This window comes from Rhinolophus hipposideros (genome assembly GCF_964194185.1).
Source record: "Rhinolophus hipposideros genome assembly, chromosome: 1".
Classification (NCBI taxonomy): Eukaryota; Metazoa; Chordata; class Mammalia; order Chiroptera; family Rhinolophidae; genus Rhinolophus; species Rhinolophus hipposideros.
Genome location: NC_138047.1, coordinates 70,682,449 through 70,699,544, shown reverse-complemented (window position 1 = coordinate 70,699,544; position 17,096 = coordinate 70,682,449). Strand labels below are relative to the sequence as shown.

General features: G+C 36.0%; 1 protein-coding gene across 3 annotated transcripts in view; it reads left to right on the top strand.

Moving 5' to 3' along the window:
* The window catches only part of UNC5C (unc-5 netrin receptor C), a 368,028-nt gene that overhangs the window by 309,082 nt on the left and 41,850 nt on the right, over window positions 1–17,096 (top strand). The window contains exons 9-11 of one of the 3 annotated variants that reach the window (XM_081059736.1): window positions 13,659–13,715; window positions 15,720–15,911; window positions 16,586–16,930. In XM_081059736.1, the coding sequence (XP_080915862.1) occupies window positions 13,659–13,715; window positions 15,720–15,911; window positions 16,586–16,930 (594 nt within the window). The remainder of the gene's footprint in view (window positions 1–13,658; window positions 13,716–15,719; window positions 15,912–16,585; window positions 16,931–17,096) is intronic. The other 2 variants (XM_081059737.1, XM_081059735.1) reach the window with 2 other exon arrangements.

Here is a 17,096-nt window from a genome sequence, read left to right as displayed (position 1 = left end):
AGAATTCGAGTAGGAAAAGACAGCCAGAAAGTTGCAATTGATGGCTAAGAATTATCATTTAATATGCATTTACTTTAGAAAAGTTGTGTCTTCAATGCATTAACAAATAGTTCTTCATCAATATTATCTCAAAATAAAGCTAGCCTACAGGTATGCAACACAACCTCAGCATGCACTTGAAACTATCTACAAATGATTCTGATATAAATATAGACATGCTGCTAGGTAGGAGAAATTCAGAATTCATAATTATGTCAGTAGAATTCAGTTACCTGATAATGTAGTGTTGTATATTTTAAAAGCCAAACTGGTACTTAAAAGCAATACAATGTAAAACATATAGAAACTATTACTATCAATACTTATTAACTAACTTGTTCAAAACAATCATATTCAGACACATTTCTACTTTAACCACCATCCTCATTACAAAATGAAAAACACATTTGACTCAAGATATGCTGAAATATTGGATAAAATATTTAAACATAAAAGACAGACACATATATAGTGTGTGTGTGTGTGTGTGTGTGTGTGTGTGTGTGAGAGAGAGAGAGAGAGAGAGAGAGAGAGAGAGAGAGAGAGAGAGAGAGAGAGAGAGAATGAATCAAAAAGATCAAGTTCAAGAGAAAGAGGGCATCCTCAAACCAGAAATGAGGTAGGAACTAAATTCTAGAGCAATAACTGTCTGAGTGGACACCAGAATAACCAAGAAGAGCATTGGACATGGCTGTAGGATGTAAGATGTAAGATATATTCTCACTGGACATGGATTTAGGGGTTGGGAGTTAAGAGTTTCGGTTTTGGCACAGAGGCAGAAGCCCTGGATTTGCAATAGCCTAGGCTGAGAATTGAAAGCAGGAACGCTGAGTAAAGCTGGGTCTCATAAATGGCTGCCCCACCATGAAAAATAACTAGAAAAATTTTACCAACCAAGCTAGGGAAGCCACAGGAATATTCATGGTAGAGGAAAGAAAAATGAAGTCTTCACTTAAATAAAACTTATAATAAAACCACAATCCTAAACCCAGCTCTGGTATGGAGTCTAAGAGTACAGAGAACAAAAAGAAAATGAAAGATGTGTAATTTACATAATTGGTAAACCCTCTGGAGTACCACCAGAAGCAAACAGCAAGCCATTTTCTAGAGTTCTTTCCACAACCCAAGTGTATTGGTCTATGATAAAAATAGCCTACTCCTGAAAATGAACTAATACAACGTTTCCTATCACCCAAGGGAGCACAGTCTGCTGTAAGGGAGAGTCAGCGATGTAGTAATAGGTGAGTTAGCACTCTCGTAACATAGACTCATAGAGCAATCTGAATGAGACTGTAAAATAAATAAAAATAAAAAGGCAAACTGCATTTTTAACAGGAATGTAAGCATAAATGAAAGAATAGAATGCTGTAAAAAGGGCAGACAGATTTGGGGCAAAATCAAATGAAATGTCTAGAATTGTAAACATGATGAGTGAAAGTTAAAACTTGGTGAGTGATTAAAAATCAGATCAAATCAGAGAGAGCTTTAGAAAAAGTTCAAGAGAAAATTAGTAAAATAGAATGTAGAACTCATCAAACTTCTCAGAATACAGGGAAAACAGATAAAATGAGTGATTATATAAAAGGGGGTTAAAAGAGATGGAAGATAAAATAAGAAAATCCAAAATTTATTACTAAAAGAGCGAAATTAAAAATGTTCAAACAATCAAGAAAGAGAGGGCTTACTACTTGTTCACTCTCACTAGTAAACGACTAAAACTATAAAAATTGATTCTTTTAAAAAAAGAGAAACCATTTAAGAGGCAACTGAAAAAAATAGATGAAATTAAATTCTAGACAACAGTGACAGAATATGGGAAGGTGTGATCGAAGTTAAATTTTTCTAATTTCCATATATTGTTTAGGAAAAGAACAGTAATACTATTTGCATTAGACTTTACTGATTCAAGTGTTCCAGTTAAAATGTTACAACTGACTACACATGAAAGTTGAATGGATAAAATCAAAATAAGATTTTTAAGGTCAGAACAGGAACGGTAAAGAAAGAAGAAAAACTATAGTAAATGAAAATAATAAATAAGCTGATATACATCAGGGATTATCGTATATCAAGGATAATAATGTAAATGAACTAAATTTACCTGTTAAAGGAAACTCAAAATTATGGATGGGGGAAAAACACAGTTTTATACTGTTTATGAGAGGCATACTTAAATCATAATTATAGAGAAAGATTGAAAGTTAAGAAGTGGAACTTACAATATAGTTCAATTTTTATTTTAAAATGTCTAGTTAATGGCTTTGACTATTTGATTGGGCCATTCTTAATTCAATTCCATTTCCCATTATGCCTAAGTAACACATATTAGAGATTGTGTTTGCTCATAGTTTTAAATTAGATTTTTGCTTTCCTTAGACTTTATAGTTTTTAGAATGTCTAATTTTTCATTGGCTGTTTAATGAAAAGTGTTCTAAATTGCTTACTAGCCTATTAGTTTTTTGTGTAAGATGTCTTAGGTATTTCCTGAATGCCATTTGAAATTTTTAAAAGGCTTTGAGGGTTACTTACAAAATTATTTACTGCCTAAAAAATATAATGCTACATATTATCAGATGTGCAGTAAAGTAGAATCTCTTATATTTTGCTAATAGGGATACAAATTTTTACAACTATTTGGGGAGGTAATTTGACAATATGATTTAAGAGCTTTAAAAGTATTCATACCCTTTAACCCCATAATCCTACTTCAATAAATAAATTTTAAGTAGTTAATATGAAGACCTAAAAAAATATATGCCATACATATCATATTATTTGCTGGGGTTTTTGGGGGAAAAAATGTATAATCCAGACTTCAATATTAGATAAAGTATTACATGCTTCTTCCATAAGATGGAACATCATATAGCCACTAAAATATTTATTGGGATTTATGATTTTAACATGAAAAGCAGAATATAGATTTACAGATGCATTTAGTCATTAAGTATGTAAAAGTAAGGTTTAGAAAAAGATGAAATTTATGTATTTATGTTTGTGAGATTGCAATTTTTTTGAGATTGCAGGTTTTTTTTTCTTTTACAATATGCATTCCATTCTCCATATTCTTTATATTTAATAGTCCATTATGTTTATAATTGTAAATGACTTTTTGGAAGAGATGCTGAAGATTGTCTGGAACAACTGTATATCTTGTTTGCTGGAGTCTAGGGATTTGAAATGTAGCAAAATCACTAACACATCCTGGGAATTTGGTCACATTGAATCAAATTAGATTAGATTTAAATTAGATTACCAAAAAAGTATTTGCACAAATACTTGCATAAAAGCCCTAGTTGTATAAAACCCTAGGTGACAAGAGTTACTTATAGCCAGTAAATCAATTGTGTATATAAAAGGATTATGAAGACGCGGGGATTTGGAACTGAATTACAGTTTTGCATATTTCCCAGTTGCCTATTATATACACTTTGCAAACATACTTATTCTTAAACTCTTTGATAAATTGGATTCATTATGTGATGCTGTGTAATTTCATTTGTGAAACAAGGTTGTAGTCTTTAAGCAATTTCATTAGCTCTACTAAATTTTTTAGGCCATTCATACATATTAGTTGATATTGAAGTGTAATGTATGTCATATATTTATTACACTGGATATATCAACATTGGGCTGAAAAAGTATTTCCTACATTGGAGATACCGCCTTCAAATTAAGAACTTCTAGAAATTGGTGTTTTTTCACTAGAATGCAGTATTAATGATTAGTTAAAAACCATCAGTCACTTAATGTCCCAGAAAGAATTTGGGCATTTTTGGTTAAGCACATTGTTAACTTTAAAAACAATTTAAAAACTGGAGTCCTTTGATATGCTAAGTGGTGTGGATTGCATTGAACAAGAAAGGGTATAGATTGACTTGGAGTGGTTTTCACTATTGACAATAACTAAACACACTTGTCTGATATGTCTGATATGAGAAACTTAACATTAATAACAGGTTAGACTGTTTTTACTTAATAATACTACAGAATAATATATCTTATTCAGAAAGCAGTAATGGAAGGTTCATTGTGCTGTGTATCCATTTAGTTTTCTTTATATCATTCCTAAAATTATATGAAAGTTGCCCCTATATGGGTTTGCGATGTGGTTTTGAAATAGGATTTACATAAAATGGTTCAGGCAATAAAGGGCGGTGGGGAGAGAGAGAGGGAGGGAGGGAGAAAAAATCCTAGACACAGTTAGAAAAAGATAGAAGAAAAAGAGCACTTAGGACAATCTCCAAAAATTTAAGCAAATAAGTATATTTACCTTTAATGTTGAAAAACAATGGTATTACCAAGACCTGACAAATTTTAACTTTCATAATCTCTGTAATGAATTTGTAATAAGATCTACTTTGTCATGGTTGGCAAACAATGTTTTAATCAATGGCTACTTTTTCTTTTTGTAAATAGCAATCCGAGGAATATATATACATGTATATACGTATATATGTACATATATACGTATATACATGTATATATATATATATACGTATATATATGGCTTAGTCCAGAAATGGTGCTTTATATATGTTTATGAATATACGCAATTAGATTATTACATTACTGCCTCTATTCCTATGACTTTCGTTTTTAATCCAATTTGAAGATTGGAGTCCCATACAGCGATTGTAACATTTCAAATCTGAATTTAAATTCACTCCTTCTTGCTGAAGTGGGTTTACATCACAGTAGACAAATTAAAAATTGCAATTTACAAACAAGAAATTGTGTCTGCATCAGTGCACTTCCTGACTTTGGGAAATTAAAATGTTATGCAGTCTGCAAATTTAGCACTTTCTACTCATTAAAAAATTTACATGTTACACAGCTCTTACATTAATTCTCACATCCAGAGGAAGTGGCAGAACTTGGTGTGTAAATTGTGGTGTGGACTCACTGCATACCAGGCTTCCTGAATCCCAGGTGCCTTTAATGTGAGGAAACAATTTACCTTACAAAATACCTTTTTCTTGACTTTCAAATGTGTTTCTAACCACTGTCGCAGGCATTTGAGAAGGCGCTAGTCAGTTTCCAGTGAAATTCTTGTCAACACAGCAGTTTGATAGGGAATGCATAAGTGTGAGTGTCAGACAGTGAGTGCTTTTATCTCTAGTTTGGAAGAAGTTGATGTCATAGCTCTGTTTGTATAGTCGTCCTTGATAGGCGCCGTGTCCCAGCTGGCAAATAAATATTCTGTACGTGGACTGGCCGCCCAACACAGTTCTCTGCTGTCTCCGGTATAATAACTGTGGTGTGCTTTTGCTTTTTTCCTTTCTGGTAAAACATTTTCCTGCTCTTGAAAGCAGGGATGTGGTTAGAAATTGTAACCCACAGAGACTCGCTGAACACCTAAGGAGCCCCCACACGGATTAGTGTAAGAGGACAAATGCAAGGTCTTCAGCTTCTATAATGAAAGGAAACTCCTAGGGGTTCAAAAAACGTGCCACTTTTCACAACCACAGTAGGGTGTGAATTCCTTCCAGATCACATAGGAGCAGGGCCAGAGCTTTCAATTAGGTTTCCTTTTTGCCTAAAAATCTAGCCGATATAGTGATATACGCTAGAAATCAGACTTGTCATTTTTCTATCAGGTGTCTTTACTACCATAGATTTAGAATGTCATTGCCTTCGGGTTTGATAGTTGATTGTTCTTCTGAAGGAACATTGGTGAGGATCCAGTCTAGTGCATTAAAAACATTTGGGCAGCAGATCTGTGGGTTTGCGTTTACTCACCTGTTGAGCTAAATTTCGGACATTTATTCTTCATCTCCTGTGAGTCATGAGATAAGACTTTTGCATCCTGAGAGGCAAATTCCCTACTATTCATTTTCAGAGGGTTGTGGTTGTTACTTCCGGGAACAGAGCTGTAGGTCCGCTTAGTGAGAATGGCTGGCTGTCCTGTGAAGGCAGGAGCTCCAATTACCACAACAGTTTTGAGAACTGACATCAGTGATAAGCAAATGTCATTTTCAATTTTTGTTGTCATGTGCTAGAATTTATGTGTGCATATATTCGGAGGTTCTTAAGACCCTGTCAATAAATAAACCCTCAGAAGAGTGGTAAATTCTAATAAATGACCTGAATGTCTTTGACAGGCTTGACCTTTGACATCATTAGCGCTGTCCTGATGGGATTACCAGATAAGAACTGACTAAAAAGGCAAAACACCAAAACCTGGACATGTTTATTTTGAATGGCCCTTGAGGTTTTTAATAGGAACATATGCATCAGAAGAAATGTAATTGGGGTGAGAAAAATCACATTTTTTGGCTTAGGGTAAAGTCACTGGCAAAAAGAAAGACCAAGCAGCCAGATTGAGGAGAAGGGGAGATCCATCAAGAATGGAGAGTCTTCAACAAAAACTCATAGACACAGACACTAGTTTAGTGGTTACCGGAGGGTAAGGGGGGGGGGAGGAGGGTGGTACAACAAGGTAAATTGGGTCAAATATATGGTGATGGAAGGAGAACTGGCTCTGGGTGGTGAACACACAATGTGATATATAGATGATGTATTACAGATTGTACACCTGAAATCTATGTAACTTTCCTAACAATTGTCACGCCAATAAACTTTAATTTTAAAAAAATGGATTCTTCTAATGCTGGGAAAGTAAAAATGAGGACAGATCTCTTGAAGTTGTCTAGTATACTTCAGATAAATAAATATGACTAAAAGTAAACCAAAACCTGATGATGTGCAAACATGTACTTTTATGGAATACACTTAATGCTTTTAAAAACTATAATTGAGCTATATCATAGTCATAATTTACATTTTAACCCCCATCTAAGATTTGAATTATCTTCTATTTTACTGAATTCTCACAATACCATAAAATCTATTTACATGTATTAAGGTTATAGAAGCAACTTCATATTGAAATATAATGAGTAAACCTTGAACACAAGCAAGAACACTTTATAAAACTCTACCCATCTCCCTTTTGTCTTGGAATTTGATAGCTAATCTAAATACAGAAGTTTTCATTCCCAGAGAGAATGTTTTTCCTTTTAGATATTCCTTAAATCTGGCTCAGTGGTTCTCAAACTTCAGTAGATATAAAAATCACATATATTTTATTTTAAAGGAATTATAGATGTCATTTTATTTTCATTCACTTTCTGCCTAATGAACTGACCTAGGCCATGGCATAAGTTGCTACTGACTCCCATCTAGTGTGTTAGACACTGCCAAGCTGAAGCAAAATTGACCTGAGTTCAATATAACAAAACTCTGAAAGTACAAAAAAATAACCTTACACACAGAACTTTTGATAATCCCCTAACTCTGTCTTACAAAGGAAGACATTGAGTCATGAAACTGAAACAGTCCACCCAATCCCCATGACAAATTAGTGCAAAAGCAACATATGAAACCAAATCTGTCTCATTTTGAAATACTCCTTTTTTTTCATGTGGGCTCTTGGATGGTGGAAGCAACAGGTTATCAGTCTTTATTATTTTAAAATGTGATTTTCTTCTGATGGGTAGTGTCCTTCCGATTATTGATGTTTATTTCTTCTTTCCTGTTGCTATCATTTGAGGAAAACAATTATTTCTCTTTTAAATATTTACTTATTGTGGGGTATTATGACAAATACAATACGATGATCATACATTAACAACTACATTATTCTAGCATGGCTCTCGAGTTACATTAGAGTAGAAATCCCCATGTTTGGTACACCTCTTCACTTGCCCAATATGTAAAAGAAAAGATACTGTTTGGAACCGTTGATTCATTGAAGTTGTTTCATTGAAGTTGTTTCAAAACTGTTTCTGTTATTTTAGCTTTCTCATGAATGTCAATGATAATGTTTTAAATGGAGAGGTATTTAATAGTCTAAATAATTCCATCTAAATAATTCCACACTTTTGGACACAATTCCAAATAATTCCACACAATACTGAATTCCACACAATTACTGAATTGCAAAGTAAGCCATGAACATATCAAGCCCTTTTCTAATATTTCCTTGTCTCTCCTCATTTAAGTCTACTAATTAATGCCCAGTCCAGAATTACAGAGACTGTTGGGGCTTGAGCTCAGGAGCTGGGATGTGACCCCATCTTTGCTGTGGCACCAGCTTTGCCATATTAGACAAGTCCCTTTACCTCTCCATGCTCCTGCTCTTTATTTGCAGATACAAAAAGGTTAGAGTAGCAAATTCTAATCAGTGATCTATGTTAGCTCCACCATTCCTGGGGTTGCGAGTTAGGAGGGCATAGACTGGTTTTTGAGGAATTTAAACCTGGCCGGTGATGTTCAGAAATTCTGACATTTCTCATATCAGCAGATTTGCTTGATAATTTTTTTTCTATTAGAATATTATCTATGGCATAAAAGCAGCTTGTCTTATCTTTTTAAAACATTTAATCGTGAAAGCGTGATCATTTTTGGCTATGATCTATCATCCATAGGGCAGGAAAAATTTTTTTTTTTTTAAAGACTGGAAAAATCAAAGCAGTTGCTGTTTGTTCAGGGAAATGAAGATTTACACTTGGTTTCCAGCATTGTTCCTGAGATTTCCCAAATATATACCAGCCAAGAAAACCTATTACTGCGCACTTATGAGCTACATACTTAAGGATGATATGTTGTTACTTATTTCAGTATAAAACCAAGGAAAGTCTCTTTCCTTTTTGAGATACTTGGCCATGGGCTTCATTTTTTTTTAACAGTTGGACATTAGCTGAAAAACATGGGCAATGCCACCGCTAGTCTAAAAGATGACCTTGTGAAAAGTAGAAAAGTCATTCTTTCCCAAGTCACTTTACCACCATCAGCCAGAAAATTGTTGTATTAATAGTCCAGGTCTAAGTCCAAGGTGAATGGGGCGACCCAGAGTTGGACAATGCAAAACTCTTATATTTTCAGCATTACGGTCAGGAGATGTAGAAACCAAATTTTAATCTCAACGTTTTCGGTAACTTTAAAATAGCACTTCTCATCTTTGGGACTTAGTTTCCTCATCTGGAAAAAGGTTGGACTAGATAACCTGTTAAAATGATGTTTTAAGCAATCGTGAGACGGTTTTGTGGCAAAAGGAGTCTTTCACTAATTATTTAAGATAGCCTACTCTTGCTCTGATTTTCAAACTGTTCGCACCTTCACTTAAAGTTTCTCTCCAGAAAGTTCCTCCAATCCCTATTTTGCCAGGTCAGGAAAATCTCTCCATTGAAAAATACATGTTCTATAACATTACCATAAAAATGAATGAATGAATGAATGAATGAATGAATGAATGAATGAATGAATGAATAACGAAAGTCAGGGTGTGAGGCATTTCCTAAGCAGAAGCACTGCTCTGGGTCGCTTCCTTTAATTGCAGATGCTGAGGCATGTTCTGCAGCATTCCTGGAACCCGGTGCCCAATGTTCCTTCTATCAGTCCAAGAGAGGTAATTTTGAAAGTTATCAATGGAGCTGCATTTGTTCCAGACAGTTCTTCCATGGCAAGACTGTTCTTCCCATTGCAGGACATTCAGTAACCTTGGCCTGCACTCACTAAATGCCACAAATAACCCTCTAATTGTTGTGACAACCATAGAACACCTCCCCTACCCCATTTGAAGTGACACCAGCTCTGGTTGAGAAACCATTTTAGCATCAAGTTGCACTCTGGTCCTGGAAATTTGCTTCTGAAACATGCCACTATACCCTTATTAGAAGCCACAAAGGTCAGGAATAAACCTCTTTAAAAGGAGAGGGTGAAAGAATATATAGTACTTAGAAGAGTGCATTTCTCATGGTGTCTAAGAAAAACTGAGCTCCTTGTCTCTATAATAGCTAGGGAACCTGAATTTCAAACAAATTTCCGAAGGTCACTCATTAAGTAATAGGCTGCATCAACTCTACAAATAAAATCCCTTAAGAACGCAGCATCTTAGTGTAGTTGTAATGTGCATCACAATGACATTGATAGAGATGTCATTTATTGATTGCTTGCAATGTACCAGCAGCTTACAAATCTCATTTATCCTTTCCACAACCCTACGGATGTGATTATTCCTATCCCCTTACATAGAAAACTGGTTCTTAGAGAAGTGTAACAGTCTGACTAAGCTTTCATGGTTAAGGAAGGGGAAGACCTAGGATTCAAACTGAAGTCCACAAGACTGAAAAACTCAATTTCACTGCCTTGGCCGATAGCTGTGGTGCTTTTTCAGTCAGCTTTATTTTCAAGTAGTAGGAAAGTGAACTGAAATCCCTAACTTATGTACCAGGCTATTGATAGTGACACAAAACAATTATTTTGCACCGTGTTCTGCCAGAGATGTTATCTTTCATTATTGCTAGGACAACTCTCAGCAGGGTCACCTTATTAGCTGACGAAGATGTCCCACGTTGTTCTGTGAGAGAGGGATCAGATGGAGAAGTGTAAAAACAAACTCTAGAAAGTGATTCTGTGTTCCTTTCATTTAGGGGATGTAACAGTAATCCCCTTCTTTTCTGATTCCCAGCATCCTCAGTGATCTTTTTAGTTCTGTAGTTCCAGAAATGTTTTGAAAAGGATGGAAAAAGTGTTACAGAGTTACCTTCCCAAACTCTTTATCAGTGTTTCTGTAACAGAGTAAATTAGGATTTCGAATCGCTGGTGAGGAGATTGAATACTGGTCTGTTTTAAATTTTCCCATGTAGGAAAATAACACTTTGGCTAGGAGGAATAACTATTAGTGAGACATATTTTATTTTGTTTTATATTTTATTTTATTTTATCTTCAAACAACCTCAAATGCAAACACTTCCTGATGGACATCTCCTAAGCCATGTGTTGTAGAACCATCCATAAAATGCTGTCACTTTGCCCTCCATTACCTATAGAGAAACCAAGGTGATCTTTTCAAAATTACAAATGATAACAGGATTTGCATTTCATTTAGAAGAACATCCAAATGCCCCATCATGGGCCACCAGGTCTGCATGATCAGGTTTCTGCCCACCCCTCAGTGAGTGAGTTCCTGCTCACTCACTGCCCTCTAACCACACTGTTTTTATGTCAGGACTCTTAGCTTTACTAACCCTCCTCATGAAACATTGTTCACTCCTGATGTTTCCTCATTTGTTCAAACTTCAGCTAAGATTTCATTTCGACCAAACATTGTTCCCTGATTCCCTTAGTTGGTCACCCCTTCATTTCCAATCATATTACATTTTTTAGTTTTATTTTTTGAAAGGACTTTTTCAGCCTTTGAAATGACCTTATTGGTTATTTTGTTTACTTGTTTATGTTCTGTTAAACTAGAAATAAAACAGGGACTTTTCCCTTCTCATTTGTCATTTCACCCCTATGACTAGTATAGAATCTAGCATATAATAGGGTTCAAGAGCGTTTGTTAAATAATGAATAAATGAATGAATGGGTGGATTACAATTCTGTGTGTGGAATGAAATGTAAGCTTCAGATAAACGCCATAAGGCACAAAAGTATTTACTGAGTGGGCTAGATCTACATAAATATGGGAAAGTTGAGATTGAAACCAAATTATAAAATTGTCTTTTTATTATTTCTTGGTCTGCATGTCAAGAACAGGTATTCTGTTGGAAGCAGGGATGAAAATCAGGGAAACCCCAGAGCTGCTTCCCAAAGAGACATTTCAGACCATGTTCTATCTCTCTGGAGATAGGCTTCTCCCTTTATTGTTTTTCCATTTTTTTTCTTTTTTTTTAATTTAAGTGTGTTTTTCCAGGACCCATCAGCTCTAAGTCAAGTCGTTCTTTCAATCTAGTTGTGAAGGGCACAGCTCACAGTGGCCCATGTGGGGATCGAACTGGCAACCTTGTTGTTAAGAGCACCACTCTCTACCCAACTGAGCTATCCGACCACCTGGCTTCTCCCTTTATAAGTCACAGCTCTTCTGTTTACTCCAGCAGGTCCTTGTTGATTGTTATCAAAATTTTCATGGTGAACATCAGACCCTCTCCAAATATCCTATTTTACACTAACTTCTGGGCCCTCTCACTTGCAAAAAATAAATCTTTTGTCATCGATGCCCTCTACTTAACATCATCCCTACGAAAATGACAATATCAGTGATCTGGTCTCCTCTCCTAGCAGTGAACTTGTGTTGTCTTCAGTCTTTGGGTTTCAAAAATAAATAACCTTTTCTCTAGTGCCCATGTATGTCCCAGATGTCTTTTTATTGAGTTCATGGAATACAAATGGAAAAAGGTTATTACCAGAGAGAAGTGTTTAAAAATGAAAATCAAACCTAATAATGGATTCAGACAACTGGAATAAGGTATATAATATTTATAAAACTGAGTTGGAGGTTGCAATCATTGCTCTAAAATAAAGCATTAAAGATTAATTCAGAGCAAACCTGTCTGTGCTGCAGCAAACCTCTTTTTCATTAAGGTAGGACTGCATGTTTCTCCAGAATTAGTTCCCCCAAATAGGTAAATAGCTTGTCAGAACTGAGTGTTCTGCAAACTACAAGAAAACTACCTGAGGCACGATTTAGAGTTACCTTTAATATTAAAGCATTACGCACCTTTAATTTGAAACCAATTAATTATGATTCTCGCAGGTTCTCTACATTTTTGCCCTTAAGTATTGCTAAGAAAGTTTAATTCACATGCTACTTATTCATCTTCATTTGATTAATCCAAATGGTGCTGGATCATTTGATTAACTCATATGTTGCAGCATATTAAATATTAGGAAACAGCAAGTGCCAGTTCTAAGTTATGCTTCTAAAATTCCCATAGATTTATTTTTTATTTCAAAAAGTTTCTCTTCCCATTTTTTAAATGTTTTCTCCCAATTATTCCTATTGTTATTTTCAGTTTCCTACCTTGGAATAAACTAAAAAGAAAGAAAAATCGCTGGAGTTATTTCTGCATTTATTGTTGAGATGAGGTTTTGATTTTGCCCAATTTGCACCATTCCTGTGAAGCCCTAAAATAAATAACCTTATAACCTCTAGGCCCTATTGATTTGTGAGTGATTTGAAATAAAAAGCATCCAGTTTCCATTGTATTGACAAACTGCCCAGTCCGTGGGCAAAACCTATTGGATTCCTATTAAATGGAGAGGGCAGGAAACAACAAAAAAATCCAAAAAGTGGATTTGAGATGGAGAGGGGAGAGGTGGTCTTGGCTCAGCTTAGTAAATGGTTATTTAACCTTTGACCAATGGCGACAGGTCTTCTTCAGTACTATTTGACCAAGAGCAAGTTGTTATGATTAAATAAAAAAGAAGAAAAAACCTGTTTAGAGCCTTACTGAATATGTCCTGGGAATTAAAGCATATGGCAGGGATAAGGAAAAAAGATTTTCCTTATGCTAATGACCCTTGATGTCTAAAATAAATTAGATCCATTAGAGTTTATGCTCAATAAAAGGAAGACTTTAAGCACTCCAAAGTTAGTGACTCGAGACCAGTTTTTGCTCTGAAATTCAATCTGCCTGCTTATTAATTCTTCCTAAGACTCCAGAGCAGACAGGAGATGCAAAATCATAATTCTGTACTGAACCAGAATTTTAAAGGACCGCAGAATTCTATTCCTTTTCTTTTAATTAACCATTTTTCATGCTTCTCATTTTGTTTCTCTCATTAATTTGATTTTGTTCCTATTTTTGTTTCATTTTTTGTTTCTTTTTAAGGTTTCATTTATCCTATTTCAACTGAACAGAGAACCCAGAATGAATATGGATTTTCTTGTAAGTTTGATGTTTGGTTTTTATGTTGCTGAATAATCATTTAACGTTATTGCCCCCAGTTCAAGTTTACCTTTCTTTAGATCACAGATGTGCACATTGGAAATAGGCGCCTAATATATTCCAACATGAAAAACAAATTAGATTTTCACCGCTGAAGAGAAGAAAGGGTCATTTCAAGTCTCTGCCAGCTTTAAAATCTATCAGCCTACTATCCAAAGCTTGAGTCCCAGTAGCTGACAAAACATACCATGAAATATGCTGATATAAATAAAGGGCAGGGTTGAAATGCTAAAAAGTAAAGGGTTGAGAAAATGCAGATCCATTGAGTTAGAAATCATGAATGTAATTACAGTCTCGTAAAGTAAAACATTGAGGGTTTCAGTATAAAATTCTGACCAGAGTTCCTAACGCGGCTGTTGGGCCTCAACTACAACCCAGCAGCAAAGTAAAGTCAGCACTTTGAAAGCAGGTTTAACACAATCAAGACTGTTTGGGATGTCACTGGTTTTCTGCAATGATCTGTCAGTGTTGACTTGGCTGATAGAAAAGCAGATATTCTGGAAACTGGGGGAAACACAGTAGTTTAGAAAGGAAAAGAAAAAAAAAAAGGCTTTCACATACAATACATTTAAACACAAAATGCTAACAGGGATGGAGCGATTTCCAACAGAGAATTCCTTTACTGTCAGTGTACCAGAGATGCCATGGCATAAGAATATGAGTGATCCTGTGAGCCATGGGCAATCTAAATGATGAGTCATTTCACCACATGAACCTTGCTGCTGTGAGTTTTAGGAGACAGTAGTGGTTCCTCTACTCTTAGGAGGTCATGGACCTACAAATCAGAATTGTCTCCCCCAGAATGCACGTGTATATAAAATTGAGCATAAAAGCACTGTGGTTGACCACTGGAAGTACCCGTTGAATCACCTTTTACTGTGCGAACACCTTCAGTTTACTTCACTAAAAACAGAAACTTAAAGATGTCTATGGGATTCAGTAAAGGTTTCTTTTTATTTCTTTTGTTTTGATTATCAGCTTCTATCACCTTTTGCAGTTGGCTCCACACATGTGCTATGCCACCAAGGCAACAAGCAACATTTGTAGAAATTTTCTTCTTGCTTTACCCAAGATCAGACTCCCCCACAGCTGACCACACACTGTGTGGTCAAATGCTTGATTGCCTTCAGGGGTAGTCTGACCATTCTGATCACTGAACCAGGCCTTTATCTTATTCCACACACCATAGTGCTGTATTTTATTCCAGTAATGAGTAGCTCAGATGTGACTCTCTGACAAGAGACCGTGAGAAGCTCAGGGTTCTCACAGTAATACTGAGTCTGTATCAAAAGGAGTTACCGGCTTTAACCTCTGCTCCTCAGATCTGGGTCTTCTGAAAGCACACCCTTCAGGTTCAACATGTTTGTGCCTAATATTTGTTTTGCTTAGTTACACCATTCCCACCCACCCCTTCATTGATTTAGGGGAAAATGAGAACGATTGCTCCCTTTCATTATGGAAAGTAATTTTATGACTTGGAATGATACTTGGGAAAATATTCTGGTTCGATAAACATACAGATTCAGAACAAACCAGGTATTTCTAACACAGTGTTTATGTTTTAAAGAACTTTCAGTGAATTCAAAGCCACCTTCCCAACTTTCCACCTGAAATTAGTAATAAACCTTTGGGTCGTGTGGGTCAAGGATGGTTTTAGCTCCAGTTTCGTTTTATGCCATGTAATAAATGGTCTGTTACACTGCCCAATTTAAGATAGATGAGTGGGTGGATAGATGCAGAGTGAGAAAGGAAAAGAAATCAGAGATAATTTTCCACTGAAAGACCAAAGTTGTTTTCTATAGCTTTTGAAATAGATTTGGAATTAACCTATAAAATAGGCAATAAATGTCTGAAAAAAATTATAGCAATATGTATGTGTACTCCGGGAAATGTCTCTAACCAGTCAGTCAGTCCAATGTTTCCTTCTGCCCACCCCCTGTCCAGCTGCTCCTGACTCAGATGACGTCGCTCTGTATGTTGGCATTGTGATAGCCATCATCGTTTGCCTGGCCATTTCGGTAGTGGTGGCCCTATTTGTATATCGGAAGAATCATCGTGACTTTGAGTCTGACATTATTGACTCTTCGGCACTCAATGGAGGCTTTCAGCCTGTGAACATCAAGGCAGCAAGGCAAGGTCAGTTGACATTGCACTTCACACCTGTGACTTACACATGTAAGCAGCCTCCCTGTGTGGCTTCAAAATCAGTGAAATCATCCAGTTCAGCTAGAACGTAGTCTCCACGAGGAAAGGAACATTGGTCTATTTTATCAATTACTGTAGTACCTTCATTCACATAACAAATGAGAATTGACAAGGCGCATGAATTCTTTTTTCTTTCTCTAACAGGTTTCTCTGTTATACTTTTTAACTTTTATTTGAAAAGAGTACATGGATTGGTTGCGTGATTTCTTGAGTCTCCTTTTTTTCCCTTTTGACAAGAAATCTTGTGTTGCCATAAATTCAGTACTCTCCAGATAAGTCCAAATTCCGTATAGAGAAGGAAAACTTTTACCTGTAGTTACTTAGTGGGATCACTGTCTATGAATCTAATCTGTTGAAATTGATAAATATACTAGGAACCGTGAGTAGACTTCAAGGAAAATACACAATGAACTTGTCTATGTATTTGTAGCCAATAATAACATGGATCCTAGTTATCTAATTGCCAGGATGTAACCTCGGAGTATACATCTCTAATGTTCGCTGAGTTGCTTTCCTTTTGCTCAGGAAGCTTCAGGGGGAGTCTGACTGATGTAAGTTGCCTGAGTGGAGAATGCTAGTGGACTTTCCTTCTCTTTCTGACTTAGATCTCCTGGCAGTCCCCCCAGACCTCACATCAGCTGCAGCCATGTACAGAGGACCTGTCTATGCGTTGCATGATGTATCGGACAAAATCCCAATGACCAACTCTCCAATTCTGGATCCACTGCCTAACCTGAAAATCAAAGTGTACAACACCTCAGGTGCTGTCACCCCCCAAGATGACCTCTCTGAATTTGCATCAAAGCTATCCCCTCAGATGACCCAGTCCTTGTTGGAGAATGAGGCCCTCAACCTGAAGAATCAGAGTCTAGCAAGGCAGACTGATCCATCCTGTACAGCATTTGGCACCTTCAACTCTCTCGGGGGTCACCTTATTGTTCCTAATTCAGGTAATTCCTAAAGGTTTAAATTGCAACGATAGAGTTGGAAAAAATATGTTTGTACCCAAATCTTTTTTTATTTGTTTGTTTTCATTAGGCCTGAAAAGTTAAATGTAGCCTATTTAACCCAAATCTACTTTCAATGTAAACCAACATCACTTCAGACAAAATCTGC